This window comes from Lepidochelys olivacea (genome assembly GCF_965140295.1).
Source record: "Lepidochelys olivacea isolate rLepOli2 genome assembly, chromosome: 1".
Taxonomy (NCBI): Eukaryota; Metazoa; Chordata; order Testudines; family Cheloniidae; genus Lepidochelys; species Lepidochelys olivacea.
The window spans coordinates 9,987,028-10,009,381 of NC_140411.1; the positions used below are offsets into that span (position 1 = coordinate 9,987,028).

Consider the following 22,354-nt stretch of genomic DNA (forward strand, 5'->3'; position numbering starts at 1 on the left):
GCTGCTCTGAAACCTGGCAGGTAAGTAGATTTTCTGCCTGGGATAGTGCATTTTTATAAGCATCTACCTACACGCACACATATATACATGATTTTCACACTGAGGAGGCTCCTAAATCGTTATTTAGGCCACTAAATACAGGATCTGATGTTCAGCATTTATTGGCTTCAACGCACCTGATGTTTAGGCCACTGATGTTTAGAGTTAAATGTAGATTTAGGAGCCTAACTTTAGGCACTGAGGTTTGAAAATTGCAGTGCTAGATCCATGCAGTGGTGGTATAGCCAGGCTGGCCCCAGGGTATTAGAGAGCCAAGGTGGAGGAGATGGTATCCTTTTATTGGACCAGCTTCTGTTGGTGAGAGAGACCAGCTTTCAAGCTTACGCAGAACTTTGTGAAGAAAGCTGGTCTCTCTCGCCAACAGAAGCTGGCCCACCTTGTCTCAGTATCAGATACACACACACACACACACATCTAATTATGATCACAGACACACACATGCACTTAATTACAATCACAGATACAAAACACCGAGTAAAAGGATAACCCCCCTACCCTGCATGGTGCTTGGTGGCCAATATTCCTGTCTTTGTTGGGGAGTGGGAGGTCTGGTCCGACTAAGTGGGAGGGCTAGCTGGGTTTTCCCTTTTACAATGGTAATGGCTCTCTCGCAGCACACCCCAGGGATACATATGTATGGCCCAGCTCACCAGGAATGTGAGCAGCCAAACAGTGGTTCCCTTCCTTTTCATTCCAGCCCCTTGGGACACATTTTTCACATTTCTGTAACTAGTGTCTTTTCTTCTTTAGCCCCAGCTGACATGCCCAACGTTGCGGGTGGCATGAGGCAGTTAGCCTCAGCTGCAGATAGCCTGGGAGTACTCCCCCGCCACAGACAGGCCCTGCAAAGCTCAGGGGTAAGATAAACAAAAAATTCCAACTCATGGGAGCCCTTGGTTATGGTTTGAAACAGGACGCGAGCACGAGCTGATAGGGGGAGACCTTCGTAAAGCAAGCCCCCATGGATAGATTTATGGACAGCACCGAAAGGTGATTTGCAAAGGGGGAAATAGATTTGTTTGTGGCTTTGTGATGAATAAAGAAGGCTCCCCCAAGAATGTATTTCCCCCACCACCCCCTGTTGTAGCTTAGAAATGTCAAGTCTTGTCTTCTCAGTTTCTGTTGTAGACGCCCTTGGAGGACTCAGATGTGGATCGGGTGCTTTCTCAAACCCCAGCAGAAGGGATCCTTCACAAAAGAGAACTCTGCTTCCAAGTGTTTAAACAGGTGTTAAGAGAAGCAGAAATAGAAGTAACAAAACCCAAATCAAATCCCAGCCCCTCTCTCATTAGGCTCCGTTTCCGTGGCACCTCGACCATTGCAAACTCCCACTTCTCCAGCCATCTATGCAGTCTTCCAGCACAGATGAGACTTGACTTTCTAATATTAGCAATTGGGGGTCTTTTTAAGGTGAGGAGGAACCAGCAAAACTCCAAGATCTTTGCAGTCTTTCCTTTTTCTATCAGAAAAAAGCAAGAAAGGGCACAGTCCCAATGTGATTTTCCTTTGCAAGTCACCTTCAAAAACATTTAAGGGCCAAATTCTGCTCTCAGGTACCCCATGCCATCCCACCAAGTCTGATCCCCACTACCTTACACCAGCCTTAGGGCAGCCTAACACCAGGAGGGTCACTGTTCAAGGAATAGCAGGTCGTTCCCACCCCCAGTTCCAGGACTCTATTATTCGAGGATAACGTGTCTCCTGAAGAGAATACTGTGCATTCACCATGAATGACTCTGGCCCATTGGTCTGATCTATCAGCTTCAGCACAGTGATATGTGACAGTCGCTCCCAGACCCACTTTTCACAGCTGCTGCGGGATGCCCCTGCAAAGAACCTCGCTTTCGAAGAGCTCAGTATTCTCACCAGGGATGATTTGGAATAGAAGGCTCTCTTCCCCCACCCCAGCCTGCTGCTGGGAACCTGCCTCTCTCCTGCAGTATGGCCATAGGGGCTATATAAAGAACCTAGAGAGAAACTAGGGCCCAGGAAGTGGATCTAGACGAGGCAGCAAGGTCTTGCGGGTAAGGGCATAAGACTAGGAGTTGGAAGGTCTGCTGTCTATTCCCGCCTCTGCCGCTAACCTGGGGAAAGTCACCTCACCTCGCTTGCCATGTCAAATCAACAGCAAGCATGAAGCCCCCAGTGTGAGTCATGCGGCCCAAATGTCCTAGTCAGACCTAACACTGGTGGCTTCTGGAAGTGGTAAAGCTTTGTTTCAGAAGACTCCTTCCTCCTGTTGTTCTGCGGCCAGGACTGGTAGACACTGTTCATAAGCAGCTATTCCTAAAGCCCCCATCAGTGGGGTGTCTGGGGCTCTCACAAGCATTAAGGGATTAACCCTCGTAGCCCTCCACGAGGCAGGGAAGCACTCGAATCCTTTTACAGACGGGGGAACTCCGGGGCGAGCAGGTTACTGTTCCCTGGTCAAGGTCACAGGGAAAACCTGTGGCAGAGCCCGGAATAAAGCCCCTGGCTGCTGAGTACTCAAGCGGTGCCCTTTGGCTATTTCCATTCACCAGGAAAGGCTGACAGCACTCGGGGGTTTTATCCTTGGTTCTCCTGCTGGCTCCCTGTGGGTCCGGCTGCAGAGCCCGCAGCAGCAAGCCTCCCCATGGGGGCTGACTGACTTGGGACTCTCGGGGCTTGCGCTCTACAAACAGCCACGTAGACAGAGCTTTGAAGCCCCAGCTTGGGCTGGGGCTCTGAAAAACATCCCCCTCCTTAGGCTGCAGAGCCCGAGCTCCAGCCCCAGCCGCGAGTTCAAAGTGCTGTCTATACAGCTATGGTTCGAGCGCGAGCATGGGCCCCGCTAATCTGAGTGTCGGCCCAGGCTGGGAGGCTCGCTGCTGTGGGCAGTGTAGACATACCCTGTATGACCCTGGACGAGTCACAGAGTCCAAAATCTCAAAAGCATCCACTAATTTTGGGTGCCCAGCTTGACACACTGTGGGCCTGGTTTTCAGAGGTGCTGAGCCCTGACCTGAAGTCAGTGGAGTCACACTGGTGTACAACTAGATCAGGCCCCGAGATTCAAGCTTGCGATGAATCTTTACATCAGCCACATCTGAACTGGTTTTGGCTCACTGCAAACATTTCACACAGCTCCAGTTATTGGTACACTGCAGGGGTCCTCGGTTCAGAGCATAGGCTCCTACAGACTCTGCTACTGTAACTAGCTCCTTCTCACGTCCCATTGTCCCATCATACAGTACCCATCTTGTACGGAGACCCTCCAGCTTTATAGCTACATTATAGAATCATAGAATCGTAGGACTGGAAGGGACCTCTAAAATCAACTAGTCCAGTCCCCGGCACTCATGGCAGGACTAAGTATTAGCTAGACCAGTGGTTCTCAAACTTTTGTACTGGTGACCCCTTTCACATAACAAGCCTCTGAGTGCGACCCCCCTAATAAATTAAAAACACTTTTTTACATATTTAACACCATTATAAAAGCTGGAGGCAAAGCAGTGTTTGGGGTGGAGGCTGACAGCCTCGTGACTCCCTAGGTAATAACCTCATGATCCCCTGAGGGGTCACGACCCCCAGTTTGAGAACCCCTGATCTAGACCATCCCTGACAGGTGTTTGTCCAACCTGCTCTTAAAAACCTCCAGTGACAGAGATTCCACAACCTCCCTAGGCAATTCATTCCAGTGCTTAACCATCCTGACAGTTAGGAAGTTTTTCCTAATGTCCAATCTAAACCATCCTTGCTGCAATTTAAGCCCATTGCTTCTTGTCCTAGCCTCAGAGGTTAAGTAGAACACTTTTTCTCCCTTCTCCTAGTAACAAATTTTTAGGTACTTGAAAACTGTTATCATGTCCAGTGTTCCCCCACCCCCTCAGTCTTCTCTTCTCCAGACTAAACAAACCCAGTTTTTTCAATCATCCCTCATAGATCATGCTTTCTAGACCTTGAATCATTTTTGTTGCTCTTCTCTGGCCGCTCTTCAGTTCTTCCACCTCTTTCCTGAAATGTGGTGCCCAGAACTGGACAGAGTACTCCAGCTGAGGCCTAGTCAGGGTGGGAGTAGAGCAGAAAAATTAATGCTTGTGTCCTGCTGACAACACACCTGCTGATACGTTGATTACAGACTCTCTCCCTAAGTTACCCAAGTGATTTGGCTGGTTTCCTATAGTGCTGGGCCTACCCTGAATTCTGATTCAGCTGCACTTTTAAAATCAACCTAAGCTTAAACCGCATTATTTGGTGCTGCCTTCTGCCTATCTTGCACCCCATGGCTGCAGCATCTCTTAGCACTGGATATACTGACGTTTTGGCTTGTTTTAACTTCAGCTTTTTAAGGCCCAGATCTATTTTACTTCAGGTATGTATGTGGCCTCCATTACCCAGGAGCTTTGTATGTATCCTCGCAACACCCCTGGGAGGAAAGGAAGTGGGGAACTACAGATGGGAAACTGAGGCACAGAGAGATTAAGGAACTTGCCCAAGGTCACTCAAGAGTTCTGTGGCAGAGCAGGGAATTACAGTCAGCATTCCCAAGTCCCAGGCCTTAACCACTGGACCACCCTTCTCTATTCAGATTCTTATACGGCACCCGTCCCAGTGGTATCTGTGTCTATTTGTGACATCTGGTCTGTTATTCCTTATGTGCCCAAGACTCCTGTTTAAATCTACGAGATTTGGGCCTCAAGTCATTTATCTGAAGGGCTTTTCTTCAGCTTTACTTTCATTTTATATTCATAATAATGACCTACCATTACACAGCATCTTTCACCTGGTAGGATCCCAAAGAGTTTTACAGACTGGAAATACCAGGAAGGGGTCATTCACCCACCACTGAAATGCAGCCAGATTATAACAGCAGCTGGTTTTAGGAGAGATACTGAAGAACTCTGTATCCTACTGGATCCTGCAGCTAACCCTCAATTCTTGCAAAAAGTGCAACAGGATCTTTGAGCACACATGACTGTTTTCCTTCTCTGAAGCCAGGAGTAAGTACTCGTGATGTGTTCAGTGGGGCTCATGCTATAGACACCAAACCAAACAAAATGACTGCGTTGATCTGAATGCACAGAAGTGAGAGTCTTTAGGTTTGCAGGGAAGGGCATCCGGCACACAAATGTTTCACTTAGTGCAGGAATGGCGACATCTCTAACGGGTTAAGCCTTCTGCAGAGGGAGGACCTTACAATCGCTCAGGGAACAAATCCAATTTTTACTTAAAACAGACAATGCATCTTTCAATTCGTCTTGTCTGGGGAACTTTGCTCTGAGCTCTGACATCGCAGACAGCTAAGAAGTTTAGGTTAACTCTGAAATATTTAATATTTGCCAGAAAGCGGACCTGCAGAGCAGAGACCATCTAGCCAGCAGCAGAGAGACGGAAGCGTGAGGAACAGCATCAGCATTCAGTGATTGGGTTTATACCATGATCTCACCAGGCCAAGACTGAAAGACGGAAACTCGTCTCTATTATTCATGGTTCCTATTTGTGAGCCGGCAATGGAGGGGTTTCACAGACAGGTAAGTTACTGTAGTCCACCATTACACCACTTGCTCCTGTTCATAAGGGAGGGGAAATCCCCATTTCCTTCCTACCAATCCCAATCCCTCCACCCTTGCTAGGAAGTAGAACGCCATATGAAGATTTTGAATTTTATTGAAATAAATTAAAGGATGCGTCTGAAGCCCATGGGGTTGGGGGGCACACGGTGACTGTGAAAACCAAGCCGTCACACAGCTAAGTATCTGACATGGCTCCTCTCAGCTGCAAAGCCATCCCCGCACATTCTGCGGTTAGCTCTGCATAAACCCCTGTTCTCTCCAGAAATTCTTACTGGAGCCAGACTCGCTACAGCTGGTCTGACTTGGAATGCGCCTTTACTTCCACTTTGAAAACCCCTATGTGCTTCCTCTGACTTGAAGAGTTTCCACACTTCAATATAGCCACCCTCTCTCCACATCCTTCAGGTAAACCGAATGGCAGTATGGTGTGTCACTGGGACAGTGGCTAGGGTTCCAGCCTGCGATAGAGGTGTCTGACCCTGACTCAGTGCAGACACAGGAGAGTTAGCCTACAGTCTCTCCTGCCAAGGAGAGTCAATAACAAAAAGAGAGTCACCTTCCAGAACCCCTCCCTCCAGTTCCAGGGGCTGGGATCCACCACCATTGTCCTTACTCACTGATGGGCCATTTTGCAAATTCCATGTCTCGTGGTTATTTTATTGATGACCAGTACAACTGGAAACGTGCCGCCACGGGCTGCTTTGGCTGAGCGTGGTGTGTGAGGCGTTCTTTACGGCTATAACATAAAGGAGATTTCATCAGGGTTCAGGGGAGCCTGGATGTCCAGTTTTCGACTTTTGCTGTCCTTCTCAACTATCTCCAGCCGCAGCGTCGGGGCCCTCCTCTCCTCCTCCTCAGGGGAGGAGCTGTCTTTGGTTTTCAGCAGCTGTTTGTCCGAATCGTCCACCGTGATTCGCAAGGTGCAGCCTCTTGGCAGAAGGTCCTGTTCATAGGCGGCAGCTAATTGGTTCACAACACGACGCTCTACCTGTGGGAAGAAAATCACCCGCCATTAGCAAATCTTCTGCCCTCTTAGATCGGCCTGGCAGGGGATCATAGAATCATAGAATATCCGGGTTGGAAGGGACCTCAGGAGGTCATCTAGTCCAACCCCCAAACAACCTGGAATCTGCAGGGGACAGAGTGGATGACATCTAATGGGTCTCTTTCATCTCTAACTCCTGGGATCAGGGCCAACCACCACTCCCTGGGCTGGCGTTGGGGGAAGTGAACAAGCACTGCTGTGTTGGGTGAATGCAGTATGCGCACGGAGCGTGAAATGGCTCCAGCTGCTTCTGAACCCCTTATGCCTGGAACCCTTCAATCAAATAATCTCTTTGTGACTTTAACGGGTGTCAGAGTAGAAACAAATGCAAGACCAAGAGAGAGGCATGTATCTGTGTGGTTTCAAAACGATCAGCCACTATGTTCTCTCCCTCAGACTCATGGTCACTGAAGGAACTTCTCTTCACAGGAAGGATACAAACGATAATCCCAGTGAAGAGTTTGCTGCCTCTCTCTGTGGCCAATCCAGAATGTGGGCTGGTGTGCAAGGGGAAGTCTGCGCTGCTGGGTGCAGAATGCAGACGACCAGGGCAAGGTAGCACATCATGCCTTACCTCGTGTTTAATAGACCGGGCGCCATAGTGCAGATTGTAGCCATCTGCCAGCACATCCATCACCTCCCTGTCCCACAGCAACGTGATGTTGTGTCTCACTTTGGCCTGCAGGATGAGAAAGGGGCAGCACGTTAGCGAACTGTCAGGTTGGCTCCAGCTGCTCTCCTGCTCCAGGACATGGTTATCTGGAGGCCATGGCCACACCGAGCATTGACACGGAGGGATGCTGAGGTTACCACCCAGCCAGAGCTCTGGTGAAACGAAACTGAAACTGTATAGCATGGGCTGTGGGTCATGGGTGTTTGCCTGGCCTGGAGGGTCCTGAGTCGCACAGGTGTAAAGTGTAACTACCCAGGTACCCCACTCTCATTTGACTATAGAGCTAATGATGCATAACACATACTCCACATCCACGCCTCCAGAATTCACCACCCACAACCCCAGCATGCTGCCCACTCCATCCCCACAAGCCCTTGCAACTCAGCTCCATGTGCAAGCAGAGCAGCAAGTGACTCCGATAAGATCCAGGAAGCGTATGATGCTTTAGGGAATCCACGCTGCTCTGGTCCAGCATGGCGTGGAGGAGAGAGGGGTCACCCCCATGAACTAGTCCACTTTGGCACAAGAAGGTGATAGGACAAAAGTCTGGTTAGGGCCCCCCGCTGCGTATGGATTAAGGGGAAGGTGAACCCCAAAGCAATACGTTCAGCAATGGTCTGGTTTTACCCTCTTGGCCCAAAAGCTCAGCTCCTTGCTGACGAGCTGGATCAGCTCCGAGTGACAGAAGGGGAGAAAATAAACAATCTCGTTGATCCTTCCCAGAAACTCATCTCTTCGGAAGTGAGCCTGCAGACGAGAAAGAGCAAACATCATCATCAGCAGGCCAGAAATCCAAGCCACAGGACACTCTGGATAGCCACCGGCACTAGAAGAGGAGATCCCCAGGAAATCACGCCTGCCTCCAGACTGTTCTTTACACTGCCTCCCACAACACAATGTGTGGCTAATAACCACTGCACCAAGTGTATGCACCAGAACTGCCAGATCCCCGCCATCGAGAGCTTCTCACGCACTGATGTTTGGTGCTAAGGTGAGAGGTTAATAGGTCTAGAAGCAGCACAGGAAGGGACTGAAAATCTCCATGTTCTACGTCCGGCTCCGACACTCACTTGTATCATTGTGCAAGTCACTTAGGCCCCATTTTTCATAAGTGCCCACTGATTTTGCATGCCTGACACTCCTGTACCACAGCTCCTGCTAATATCAATGAGAACTGTGGGTGCTTTGAACCTCAAGCTCTGAGTGTCTCAAGATGGGTGCCTAAAAATGCAGGCACTCAAAATTAGAGGAGGCTTAAAAATATTGGCCGAAAATGCTCTGATCTCATTTACTCCAGCTTTAAACAAATATTGCTCTACCTCAGGTGTGGGTTGTGAGGGTTCATTCAGGTTTGTATAGTGCTCTGAAGATGTAACACACCATGCCATTGTTGAGTGTTGTTATTAATAGCAGATTTATGTGGCACAGGGCTGGGCAGCTGCCTACAACCAGTGAAACTTCCAGTGCGTGCTAGGTGTTGTGGGAAATGGTTTCTATTTAAAACTAGACAGAAGCACTGAAGAATACGCTCCTGGGAACTATCCTGTACTGTCTGGGAATAGTGAAATGGACTCGATGCCCTAATAAGTCTCTCGTCTCTGACTTCTATATGACAAGACGCTATTCTGGTCAGCAAGAGGCGATTTGATTCCAAGTCTACACAAGGAACGTGCCATCTGCAGTGAAGGCAAAGCTTCTTGTTCGTGTTGGAAGTGCAAGTCCAGCAGCACACAGAGTTGCCTTAGAAACTTCTTAAAGAAGCTTAAGAGCAAAAGAACAGACGCTAAGCTCCAGAATTTGTCATTCTGACACATTACATGTGTTTTTATAGATATATATTTGGAACATGTCAGTTCTGTGCACGGCCCTTACGTTGGTGATTGAATCCTGGGCTGTAATTCGATTGGGAGTTCTGCTGCCATCCATTAACCAGCTCACATACACTCACTGCTTATGGCAGCAGCAGAATCTCCTCCTCCTCCGAGTTAACCCCTCAGCACCGGGAGCTGTGTGTGTGTAGGAGAGAGACACTGTGTGTGACACTGCATGATTGAGGATAACATTACTGCTATGTTTTTCATGGCAATGGGTTCAGCTCCCCAATTTGGCCTTGTCCATACTGGGAACAGAACCACACCAGCTCCCCAGTATGCTTAAAGGCAGTTGTTGGTAGCGGGGCTCTAACAGGCTTTCCTGACGAGGGTTATTTGCCGTACCCCTGTGTATAAAACCAAGCAATGTTAATTAGCTGGAATGGGGCGGGGTGCCCATTATCCACTGCATCAAGCTTAAATGTAAAGGCTACCCTGGCTTACCTCAGTGATCTGGTCTCTTATCACTTCTCCCCTTTTGCCAGTGATGCCATATGCCCCCATTTGTCCTCTCCTTCCATAATCATCTCCGTGCCTTCCGCACGCCTCCCTCCATGCATAGAATACCTTCTCTGTACCAGCGGGCCAAGCCTTCCGTCTCCCTTCACTCACACCCCTCACCTGCAGTACCCACAAGAAGGGAGTCAAGGGCGTTATGAATAATCGGAGCTCCTTGCCATTCACTCCTCGGGGCCTTTCACAGTGGGCCAGGGAGCCCTGGGGATAGGGAGGGCTTTTGTGTTGCTGCTCCACAGGCTGGCGGAAATGAGACAAGTCAGAGAACCCAGAGGGGAACCGGCCAGTGGCTTCCTACTGGCCAAACCAGCAGCAACACTTAAGCCATCCTTGGAGGAGGCCACTGTGAGCCCGTGCCTTCCACAAAGGCAGCCTGCGCGCCCCGTAAAGCCCAAGCTCACCCTCTCCCTGAGGTCTGGCTGTATTGAAACGGGAGTGGACAATCAGATCATCGCCCCGGGCCTGGCTGCTCACCACGGTCCATTCCGCACCCTAGATCCCGCTTCAGCCGAAGCCCTCCCCAAAGCTCACTCCTGCTGTGTTGTTACAAGGAGCGCGACTCCGGGCTGTTCCGGGGACCAGTGCAGCCATGGCGTAACTTAGGCAGCCCAGCCCGGTCTCAGCTGCCACCACCCGGAATCTCCATGGCATTATTTGCTTTTCTGGTCCCCTCACTCTGCTGCAGCAGCACAGAGGCCAGGCCGGGATTGGGATGGGGGAGAATCCCAAATTAGTCATTCCCCTCCCAGGCCGCCGCTAGACTGTAGACTGTCAAGGCAGAGACTGCACGCCTAGCACACTTCTGGGTGATCGAAAATAAACAGCGATAACAGCCCAGGGATGAAAACCTAGGATATCTGAAATAGGCAATAAATAAAACCCTCTGTACCTTTAAGATTGGGCGAATAACGTTCTCCTTGAATTGCTTCGAGATGGTTATCTTGTCAGTTATCTGGACATCATCTGAAAGGAGACAAAGTCACAGAGGATAAATGTCTAAGGCAAGGCACAGGATGCTTCTCGAGTCTCACTGACCCCTGGAAGAGCGCATGGACATGGCACTTTGCACAGGAGTGAGGAAATGGGCTGGAACAGAAGACTGAGGCTTACGGGAGACTCTGGAAAAGAGACCCAGGAAGTCCTCATACAAGCATGGGCATGCATTGCCACAAGGGCACTATGCTGCTGGCAGTGTGGCTCACTGCAGCTGCCTTTGTGCATGCCATGACCGTCACTTGCGATCAAAGCCCACCAGCTTCTCAAGAAAAAGCAGGTTAAAGAATTAGTGGGGTTGAAGAAAAAAGCAGGTGAAAGAATTAGCACGCATGGGAGGAAGCTTGTTCTTTGTACACCCACTGATCTTCTACTCCATGGGATCCACCATGCCTGTCAAATATACGAGAGCAAATGGCCTCACTATGTCTGGGGTGCACGGAGATCTGATAACCCAGGGACCCACCCTGGGCCAGCTGCATATACCAGAGGGGACTACCGCTCACTGATGATACTTACTGTGCATGGGACCCTCTCTACTTGCTCAATACTTGCTCTCATAATCCCAGAGAGCTCTCAATTCATCTCCGTAAGGAGACCTCTTCGATAACCAAGGACCTGGCCTGGCCTCCACAGATTATCTATGGATTGTGGATCAAATGTCATGACCGATGCTGATTACATTACACACAAAGTACACCGCCGTCTAGTGTTGTTATGCTTATGGCTGTCATACCTGATCAGTCAGACATACCGGCGTAGGCTCTGCACTAGTTTCCGAGCTCTGCATTTTTCAATCTCTTTAGCAAACAGCAAAACTTGCACTTAGCCGCTTATGGCCTAAAAATCTCTCTTCATTTCTCTCTCCCTCTGCAATTAGTTAACTACATTATTTAATGCAGCTGTGTTTGTTGAGCTACTGCTTGTGTGAAAGACACTATGGGGAGAATTTCTGAAAGCATGCCAACGGTCAGCTCTTTTGAAAGTCCCATCTTATATGCTCTAAGGGCTGGATTCTGAAAGCCTTACCCACCTGGCTAATACCATTGGCATTCATTATTCACGTAAAGCTGTGGCAGGCGGGGCCCTAAAGTGGCACTGTTCTGCTATGGGTATCTGGGGACAATTGAAAGCCCTGGTTTATAGATGCAAATCTCCAAATGGTGCAGGCCCTTTGTGATCACCTCTTTTCCCCATGTGATACCAGGGCAGTTGAGGTTACCTGAGGGGCTGGAGCTAACTGAAACCCAGGTTAAATGGGAGGCATTCTATGTGATGGCCCCTGAATTCTGGAATTTGCTCCCCTCCATTACCATGACACAGCCCACATGTGTTGATGCACGGATGTTTTCCTGGTGGAGGCCTCATTGGGTACAGGGCTGGAGAGAGAATCAGGTTGAGTGGGGTGGGCGGGTCTTTAGATTCAGACCCAGGACCACTTTGTACTTTTATGCATTCTGTAGTAAAATGTGGTACATAAGCCTAGAGCTGGCGATACAAGGGGGATTTTAAATACGCAACAAAGTATTTGGCATGGTATTCTTCCACTGTGCAGGCCCTTTGTAAGATGAAGGTTGAACAAAACAGAGCAAAGGTGGTAACCTCTATGCACAGCTTCTTCACGTGTAACACTTGCTGCTTTCACAGACAGATGCAAGGACACTGCAGAAGCAGCTCTTTCTTCTATTTATCCAGGTGCTTGTAATGAGCTCGTCCCCATAACATTGAAGCAGCTTTCAAAGCTGAGAACTCAGAAAATTATAAGGCGGCAGATGAAAATCAACTGCAGCCAGACTTTAGAGTCCAAAATACATTTTGCAGCTTGTCATTCATTGCCGCTATCTCAGTAAATTGTACTAATCTCCCAGAAATTAAAATTCAATTCTTTCCTCATTTAGAAGGTGGCACTTGGCATTTTAAAATGTTATTCTTGAAAGTTCAGTTGCAAATGTGCCTTGTTCTTTACCTATTTTGACTGACTATCAAAGGTTCTGTATAAAGTGAGTTCTGCCACCTACCACTCAAGATAAAAAATGTGTGAGAGCGAGTGAGCGAGAGAAGCTGAGAAACATATGTGGCCAGCACTAAGAATTAAAAGTTTTTGGTTTCATGAAAGTGTGAGTTGTGGGGTTGTTAGTTCCACACCGAACGTTTAGCAGATCACTCAGAACGAATTCTCAGCCATTTCTAGTGGATTTCCTAGTTAGGTGAAGTTCTCATTGGAACGACCATCTGCGATGATGCTGTATATGTGTGACAAGAGCAGCCACTTCTCCAGAAAGCTTAAGATACCAAAAAGAAACGAAACTCTTCTCACACAGATAGTTAAGCATCAAGAATAAACAACTGCTCCCCTAATTACCAGCCCACTCTAAAGATGACAGTCATTACAGCTGGAGTGCTGTAACCACTACCTATCCCGCTGACCAATATTGTCCCATTGTTTCCTTGTACTCCCCCATTGGTCTGTCTGTGTTCATCCATTGTCTCTTGTCTTATGCTCAGTTTGTCAGATCTTTAGGGCAGGGCCTGTCCTTCTGTTCTGTGTTTGTACAGCGCCTGGCATAACGGGAGCCTGGTCTGTGACTGGCATTCTTAGGTGCTATGATTATAAACAACAACTACTAAAGACCAGGAGCAACCGAGGTGTACATTTGAATTCTCAGCCACTGCCATTACTTACAAATATGGTTTATTTGAATTTTTAAAAGATGCACCCTCTCCATCGCCCTATGCTGATGTTCAGTAAGAGAAAGCTACTTACCTGTAATTCTGCTTCTCTGAAGATCATCTCACAGGATCCTCACTTTTGGGTCTGACACTTCCGGCATGAGTCAAGGGAGAACTTCTCTAGCTCAGAAGTTTTTGGCGCTCAGAAGCTAGAAAGGGTAATGCAAAAGGCCCTGCTCTGTGCTCATTAGACACCCATCACCATCACAGAACCTAGAACCATCCAGACAGTTCAAGAATTGTGTGGGAAGCAAGAGCGCTTCAAAAACTAAGCCAACTGGAAATTGTACCATAAAAATGGACAAACAAATACAATTTCTATAATTTAAGAAAAATTCTAAATAAAGTATGGGCCCTCAAGAGCTGAGTAATCAGCCTTGGAGGGGAGATGGGTGGGTAGGTGAAGGGGAATCCTCTGAGATGAGATCTTCCATGTGGCAGAATTTCAGGTCAATAATTTCCCCTTCTTTAAAGATACCATCTGTACAAGAGCCTCATTCTTGGAGAGGAAGGAATTTGAGGAATCCTGTGTCCAGTCCTGGTGCCCACAATTCAAGAAGTATGTTGATACATTGGAGAGGGGTCAGAGAAGAGCCACGAGAATGATTAAGGATTAGAAAACATGCTTTATAGTGATATACACAAGGAGCTCAATCTATTTAGTTCAACAAAGAGAAGGTTAAGGGATGACTTGATTACAGTCTACATGCGGAACAAATATTTATTAGCAATTTAGCAGAGAAAGGTATAACATGATCCAACGGCTGGATATTGAAGTTAAACAAATTCAGACTGGAAATAAGGCATAAATTGTTAATGGGGAGAGTAATTAACCACTGGAACAATTTACCAAAGGTCGTGGTGGATTTTCCATCACTGACAATTTTTAAATCAAGACTGGCTGTTTTTCTAAAAGATCTGCCCTGGGAATTATTTTGGGGAAGTTCTGTGATCTGTGGTAAACAAGTGGTCAGACAGGATGATCCCTTCTGGCCTTGGAATCTCTAAAGAGGTCTCAACATAAAGGAACAATGATAAGTCACGGCAACAGGCAATGTTGAGAAGAAAGGCAAATGCCCAACAAATGAACAGGAAAGTTGGAAGGAGGGGTAAAATACCTCCCCCCCAAAGGTGACTAAGAGACATAGATGGTCAGAGCCTCAAGGATCTACCCTTCACTAAGAAGAGTTTACAAAACTAGCCAATTCAAATAAGAGGTGCAATAAGAGAAAAAGAGTCAAGTTGGTGAGTGTGTGTAGCCACCTCTACTTCAATGACAGGCTCATTGGGACCATGAACCAGGACGCTTCTCCAGAAGCCAAATCTAAGCAATAGAACAGGGTCCTAGGAGTGACCTAGGAGGTTCCTTCCAGTCCTATGTTCCTAACTTCACAAATGTACATAGGGAAGATCACGTGGTTGCCTTGCATGTCCTGTCCTGCCTGAGGCCTGCAACCAAAGCTGCTCTGTCTCAGATTGCATGATCAACAGCATGTGCCAGCTGCGGGCCCACCAGCTCACCTCAGGAATAACGAGGTACCTGTTTAGAAGTGCGTGAGTTGGTGTCAAAGGAAACAAACAACTAGATGGCCTTTCTAAGACCTTTGGTCTGCTCCAGTCAGAAGCTCCAGGAGTTTTTAACACTGAGCTTGGGCAGACGGACCTCAGTAGGATGACCATGTGGCTGTGGAACAAATACTGGCAGGAAGATTGGTTCATGAAGGTAGAATTCCATCACCATCTTAGGAAGGAAGGAGGGAGGAGTCCACAACCCCACCTTAACTTTTGCAGAATCTGGTGTAAGGGGGATCAGTTTGAAGCACATTCACTCAATGAGCTGAAGTTGCTGCACCAGGAAAATTACTTTCCCCTTAACAACTTGAGCTCATGGGTACCAAGTAGCTCAAAGACTTTGTCCATATGACAAACCATCCCACGGCACACGGGGCTTTGGAATTGGGGGTCTCAAATGTGTCAACCCCAGCAAGAACCTGATGGAGGATAGGATGCAGAAACCATAGCAGATATTTGGAGGCTCTGGATATGGTGCCTGCCAACTGGCTAAAGTAGAGATGAGGTCACAACATTCACCAGGATCCAACTGCAGTTCCTGCTGGGAATTCTTTGGCTGGCTTAGAAGAAAAAGGAACTACCTGGAAGGTCCAAGTGGCTAAGATAGTAGAAGTTGGTGATGCGCGATTGACCAGCATTGGAAGGATCCTGCCAATAAAGGCTCTGTGGCTTATGAGGCGAAGCATGTGACTCCACACCGTGGGGATGTGCGGAGGTAATTTTATGAAGCAGGTTCCTTTGAGGACTTAGAGTACATAGTAGAGGTTGTTACCTAGGTTTTCAGCAATCCTGTTCCTGCTCATTTCCAGGGCCTCCTGTCTGAGCTGTAGGGCATGCTGGGCTATCTCATCACTTGCCACGTTGGAGGTCATGATGAAGATGGCGTCCTTGCAGTCAATGGTCTTTCCCTTCCCATCCGTCAGCCTGCCCTTCAACAAGAACAAACAACAAAAGCTGCATCACCAGGGCTGTTGTGCTGTGACACTACACAGCCCTGTAGTGAGGCAGTCGTCTCGTCCCGTCCCGTCCCCGTCCTCCCCCCATGTACACAACAGCAGATACCCAGCACAATGATACAAATCCATGTTGGGTGCTTGATATTAACATTTAGGTTATTTCCCTGTCAAGCATGTGGTGCAGGAATTGATTTCACATTTAGCTGCTGCTGTGATGATCTATGCAAGAAAAAATTGTGTTATTAATCCTTCAAAGAAAAAAAAGGGGGGTTGGAGTTTTTTTGCCTCTGAGGACAGACTGAGACTTCAAAACCCTCCCACAATAGGTTGTACACTCAATCTACCATGCAGGAGTACCTATAACGTTTGTCCAGCTCCATTTTCAGGAACTAAGCTGACTCACTGAGACACAGGTGTTTATCTCTGTCCTCCCATCAGCTTATAGGGGTGCAGCCACAACTTCCAAAGACAGACAAGGAGGAGAGATTTCCCTTGAAGAGCAAACAGTACACATGCCAGGCAATTAGGGACTCCTGAGTCTGAGATTCCTGCCAATATCCTCTCTCACATTATTGCTAGGGCCAGATTAGTGTGCATGGGTAGGGGAGTAAAGCCATAGGACATGCTATCACAGACAGCCAGAGAAATCATAACCACAATCAGGCTGACTTAGAAAGTAGACAAGTACTTAATGAGAAATAACATTAATAAGATATTGATGGAGTTTTCTCCTAGATGAGTAGGTCAGATTCAACAGGCTCCTTGGTCTCCCTTCAGTCCATAGTGCTTCTCTGTACAGTGCAGAAATATATCAATGTGTGCCTGCTAAAGAGAGGCATTATTTATGTTAAAGGGGTACAGCCTAACCGCTCAGAGTCTGCACAGTGAAACAGGAAGAATGCTCCTATTTCACTCTTTGTGTTTTCTGCAATGGACAGGAGACTGTGCACCTTTTCTTGGCACGATCTACCCAGATATTATTATTCATTATCCTTCTCAACTGCTCAGTATAATCTGTGCAGTCCCATTCCTCTGAATTTCTGATTACCCACCAAAATAATCTCTTCCTTTAACTGGAGGTGTAATCTAGACCAGTTGTTTTCAACTAGGGGTATGTGAACCCCTGGGAGTACACAGAGGTCTTCCAGGGGGCACATCAACTCATTTAGATATTTACCTAGTTTTGCAACAGGCGACATAAAAAGCACTAGCGAAGTCAGTACAAACTAAAATTTCATACAATGACTTGTTTATACTGCTCTCTATACGATTGATTTATTTTATAATTATATGGTAAAAATGAGAAAATAAGCAATTTGTCAGTACTAGTGTGCTGTGATACTTTTGTGTTTTTAAGTCTGATTTTGTAAGCAAGTAGTTTTTAGGGTGACCAGACAGCAAATGTGAAAAATCGGGACAGGGTGTGGGGGGTAATAGGAGCCTATATAAGAAAAAGACCCAAAAATTGGGACTGTCCCTACAAAATCGGGACATCTGGTCATCCTAGTAGTTTTTAAGTGAGGTGAAACTTGGGGTACGCAAGATTAATCAGACTCGTGAAAGGGGTACAGTAGGCTGGAATGGTTGAGAGCCACTAATCTAGACCACTAGACCTCTGCACGATGCTGTTTCCCAGGGTTAAGTCCTTGGAAAGGCAGTGTGGTACATGAAAGGCAGTTTGGTAGAATGGATAAGACAGGGGTTAGCTGTACTAGACAGCTGAGCTCTGGGCCTACAGTGATCTTGTAACAAGCTTTTTCCTAATTTGTCTCATAAATGATCTGAGAAAAGGGGTAGACAGCGAGGTAAGCAGTTTGCAGATGATACAAAATTACTTAAAACAGGTAAATCCAAAGCAGACTGAGGAGAGTTACAAAGGGATCTCAGTAAATTGGGTGACTGAGAAACAGCCAGATGAATTTCAATGTTGATAAATGCAAATTAATGCACATTGGAAAACATAATCCCAACTATACATACAAAATAATGGGGTCTAAATGAGCTGTTCCCACTCAAGAAAGAGATCTTGGAGTCATTGTGGGTAGTCCTCTGAAAACATCCACTCGATGCGCAGCGGCAGTCAAAAAAGCTAACAGAATGCTGGGAATCATTAGGAAAGGGACAGTAATAAGATAGTAAATATCATAATGCCTCTATACAAATCCATGGTATGCCCACACCCGTAATACTGAGTGCACTTCTGGTTGCCTCATCTCAAAAAAGATACATTAAAATTTGGAAAGGTGCAGAGAAGTGCAACAAAATGATGAAGGGTAGGGAACAGCTGCCATCTGAGGAAAGACTGAAAAGACTGGGACGTTTCAGCTCGGAAAAGAGACAAGAAAGGGGGGATCTGATCGAGGTCTATAAAATCATGACTGGAGTGGAGACCGTGAATAAGGAAGTGTGATTTACCCCTTCCCATAACACATGGACCGGGGCACCCAATGAAATGAATAGGCAGCAGGTTTAAAAGAAACATAAGGAAATACTTTCTCACACAACCTACAGTCAATGTATTGAACTTGTTGCCGGGGGATGTTGTGAAAGCCAAAAGTGTAACTGGATTAAAAAAAGAACAAGATAGGTCCACCTGTGTCACAACATCTGGTTTTCTTCATATAAAAGCCAGGGCTGGCATTAAGGGGTAACAAGCAGGGAAATTGCCCAGAGACCCAAATCACAGGGGGCACTGAGAAGCTAAGTTTCTCAGGCTTCTGCTTCAGTCCCAGGTGGCACGGCTCAGGGCTCCGGGCTTCAGTCCCCTGCTGTGGGGCTTCGGCTTTCTGCCCTGGGCCCCAGCGAGTCTAACACTGGTTCTGTTTGGCAGCCCCCCTGAAACCTGCTCGCAGCTCCCCAAGGGGCCCCGGGCCCCTGGTTGAGAACCACTGCTCTAGGTGTCCCTAGGGCCTAAGCCTCTGACTGTCAGATGCTGGGACTGGACGACAAGGGATAGATCACCTGATGATTACCTGTTCTGTTCATTCCCTTTGAAGAACCTGATATTGGCCACTGTCAGAAGACAGGATTCTGGACTAGATGGGCCACTGGTCTGACCCCGTATGGCTGTTCTCATGTTCTTTGACTAGGAAGATGGGGATTATTTGCTAGCCCAAATTTTCAGAAGTGACTAGTGATTTGGGATGCCTAGATTGAGACACCCAGATGCCAGCTGTACCAGTCAGCTCCTTGTATCAATCACTGTCATATTCCATATGCTCACACGCCGACACGGAGACCCAGACTTACTTCATCAAAGAGCTGCAGCATAATGGTGAGAACATCTGGATGAGCTTTGTCAACCTCGTCAAAGAGGACCACAGCATTTGGGCACTGTTTTAGCTTCTTGGTTAGCTGCCCACCTTCTTCGTGGCCAACGTAGCCTGGTGGAGAGCCAATAAATTTGGCAACCTAAGAGGAAGTGATTGAAAACACGACATGTAAGAGACGATGGAAGGAGCTCCTCTCATTAAATAGGAGCTAATGACCACAATTTTTTTACGTAAGAATTAAGTTATATATACACTGTGACATCTTTTTATTCTCCAAGTATCTCAGAAGCACCTGGACAAGCAATGAGTTAGATACACGTAACACGACGACTATTGAGCATTAAACACTCAGTAATAGCTCACGCACAGCCTTGGACATTCGAACCTGAAGAAACATCTACATGTGTCATTTAGCATGCAGCAAGCTAGGATGTAACTCTAGAGTGCTCTAGCTTGCCGTGCACTGCCTGGTCGTGTGGACCCTGCTACCATACACTAAAAAGTTCAATAGTGCACTTTGACCTACTTCTCTTTGAAACCACAGTAGATCAAAGTGCACTAAGGAACTTTTAACGCGCAGTAGCAGAATCTACATGGCCAGTTAGTGCTGACGCGTTGTAGATTTATACCTCAGCTTGCTGAGAACTAAATGGCCTTAAAGTCAAACAGAGAGATTGTGGCCAGATGTCACCAGCTAATTCCTAAAAGAAAAGGAGTACTTGTGGCTCCTTAGAGACTAACCAATTTATTTGAGCATAAGCTTTTGTGAGCAACAGCTCACTTCATTGGATGAAGTGAGCTGTAGCTCACAAAAGCTTATGCTCAAATAAATTGGTTAGTCTCTAAGGTGCCACAAGTACTCCTTTTCTTTTTGCGAATACAGACTAACACGGCTGTTACTCTGAAACCAGTTAATTCCTACTCTTCTTGAAAAGCACCAGGGGATCTTTAATGACCATCTTCCTGGTCTCCTTTAATATCTGTTAGAACACTTCAAGAGCAGGACAGTTGAGAAATGTGGACAGCTAGCTGCTTCAGTGGAAGATCTAAAGTGTGGAGAGGAAGCAGGGACTTCAGATTGGCTAAGAATGTGAAGAGGTCTCAGGGAGATGGTGAAAGATGGAGCCTCTGTTCTCTCCCAATTGGGGGAACCAACTGGGAATCAGAGCACAGGAAAAACACAAGGGAATTCTGTGAATAAAATAAACTGAAAAAAACCCATAAAAATATTTGCCCTTTCTACTTCAATAACCAATGTAACTGTTTCTATGATGCTAATAGAAGACCATTCAGCCACCACTTTTGGTTGCTCAACATAACACAGCTATCTTGGCCAAGATTTTTAAAAGCACCTAGTGATTTTGGGTGCGCAACTTAAGACACATTAAAGGAGCCTGATTTTCAGATGGAGGATGCTCAGCACTTCCTGAAAATGAGGGTCCTTTAAGGTGTCTGAAACTGGGCCCCCCAAATCACCAGTCACTTCTGGAAATCCTGGCCTTATAACATGTGATGTCCTAATAAAGCTGGTTGCAGTCAGTTAATAGGGGCCAAAATGGAATATTTGGAACAGAAAAACAAATCCTTAAAATATTTAGCTTGAGAAAGAGAGAATTCACAACTTCTTGTTCTGGAACAATGAAATGGCCCAGCATTATGATAAATCTGTTGCAAACTAACTTTGTGCTGGAGAATAACAGTTGTGTCTTCACATCCATTTGCCCATGTTGCCACCTGATATAACTGCATTTACCAGCTGCAGTTCCCTTTCAGTATTCCTACCTCTTCAGCTCAATACAAGAAATTTGAGGGAGGAAAAAAGCCAATCTAGGTCCATCCTTTGAATGGACCACAGTACCTCCTCATACAAAGGCTGGTGCCCACTTTTTGCCACTTGTAGAGTATTCTGCACAGATCTGTCTGCCTCAGGAGAACTGGGATCTTTACTTCCTTCTCCTCTTCCTGCAAAATGCACATCTGCTTCTGGCATTTGGCCCCCATCCTCTTTTGAGAGTGCTATATTCTACCCCACAGGTGAGAGACTCCAAGTCAGTGGACAGAATTTGGCTGAAGTTCCAATTGTTTTAGCAATGCCCTCAGCAGTGTCAGATTCTTCATGCTGTTCTTTAGTATTGTCTCCAGCACTGACCTCTTGATCCTTGTTTGCATGAAAAACGTATTCTATCTTCCTTTGCAATTCTCTGCCTTTGCTTTCCTTATGTCTTCTGTTCTCTTCCCTGCACCCTGTCACCTCTGTCACCCTTGCCAGTGTATTTTATACTTTGCATATGGCTGTTTCTGACTCTGGATTCATTTTTGTTCTGTCCCTATCATCAACACTGTCATTTATGTATTTACTGCTACTTCATAGAGCACACATATCATACGACCCTTTGGCAATCATCTATCAATCAGTCTCTGAGCATTCTTCTATTTTCCCTCTCTGTATCTCTTTCTCGCCAATGCTTTGTAGTAAATAATAGTATCCTGGCTCTTTTTTAGCGCCTTCCTTCTAAGAATCTCCATGTGCTTGGCAAGCACACTGAGATTCACAATTGCCCTCTACAGTACGTCAGCGTTATTATTAATTATTATCCCTTGTCCCAGTCTCGTAAACAGAGGCACAGAAGGATTTAAGTGATTTGACCAAGGTCACTGAACCAGCTGAATCCTTTCTTCACTCTGAGCATAACATGTGAGTCCGCGCACGTGCAGACACTCCCAACCTGGAGCTTTTCCTTTATATTTTGGAACAATCAACAGAGATCTTAGCTTTAACAGGCTGTTTCTAGGGTTTTCCCCTGAAAGGTCGTCTCTCAAATGCCCTAGTCCCTCTCTTGACTCACAGACCTCTGGAGTGCGAGCTAACGAGACGCTCCTCATTTTCCTTCCTTCCTGCACGCAGTTTAAGGAAGTAGCTGCTTCTGTTATGGGTCTCTTCTTTAACTTACTTCCTAACTCACACTCTTCAGGATCTCCATGTACCTCATTCTATTTACTGTCTATAACAATCTGCAAGCCATCTACAGCTATCAGAGGACGAAAGGGACTCTGTGTAAAACTCTGTACACTCTTTATAGACTACCTCTTTCCAGTCTGAAATCTTTAGTGCTATCAGATTTTCCTGCTCTA

At 46.8% G+C, this 22,354-nt stretch overlaps 1 protein-coding gene and 1 long non-coding RNA gene across 3 annotated transcripts in view; one reads left to right on the plus strand and one right to left on the minus strand.

Moving 5' to 3' along the window:
• LOC311514672 overlaps positions 1 to 5,537 on the plus strand; it is a 36,292-nt gene extending 30,755 nt beyond the window's left edge. Inside the window, exons 2-3 of the long non-coding RNA XR_014709912.1 lie at positions 811 to 917; positions 5,365 to 5,537. This is a non-coding gene — a long non-coding RNA (uncharacterized lncRNA). The remainder of the gene's footprint in view (positions 1 to 810; positions 918 to 5,364) is intronic.
• Positions 5,538 to 5,670: 133 nt separating this feature from the next.
• The window catches only part of CLPB (ClpB family mitochondrial disaggregase), a 141,796-nt gene continuing 125,112 nt past the window's right edge, over positions 5,671 to 22,354 (minus strand). Inside the window, exons 11-17 of one of the 2 annotated variants that reach the window (XM_084617291.1) lie at positions 19,200 to 19,361; positions 15,767 to 15,923; positions 10,589 to 10,662; positions 9,628 to 9,804; positions 7,940 to 8,059; positions 7,214 to 7,318; positions 5,671 to 6,582 (exon numbers count right to left, since the gene is read on the minus strand). In XM_084617291.1, coding sequence (XP_084473417.1) covers positions 6,331 to 6,582; positions 7,214 to 7,318; positions 7,940 to 8,059; positions 9,628 to 9,804; positions 10,589 to 10,662; positions 15,767 to 15,923; positions 19,200 to 19,361 — 1,047 coding nt within the window. In that variant the 3' untranslated portion in view covers positions 5,671 to 6,330. The remainder of the gene's footprint in view (positions 6,583 to 7,213; positions 7,319 to 7,939; positions 8,060 to 9,627; positions 9,805 to 10,588; positions 10,663 to 15,766; positions 15,924 to 19,199; positions 19,362 to 22,354) is intronic. The other variant, XM_084617292.1, reaches the window with a different exon arrangement.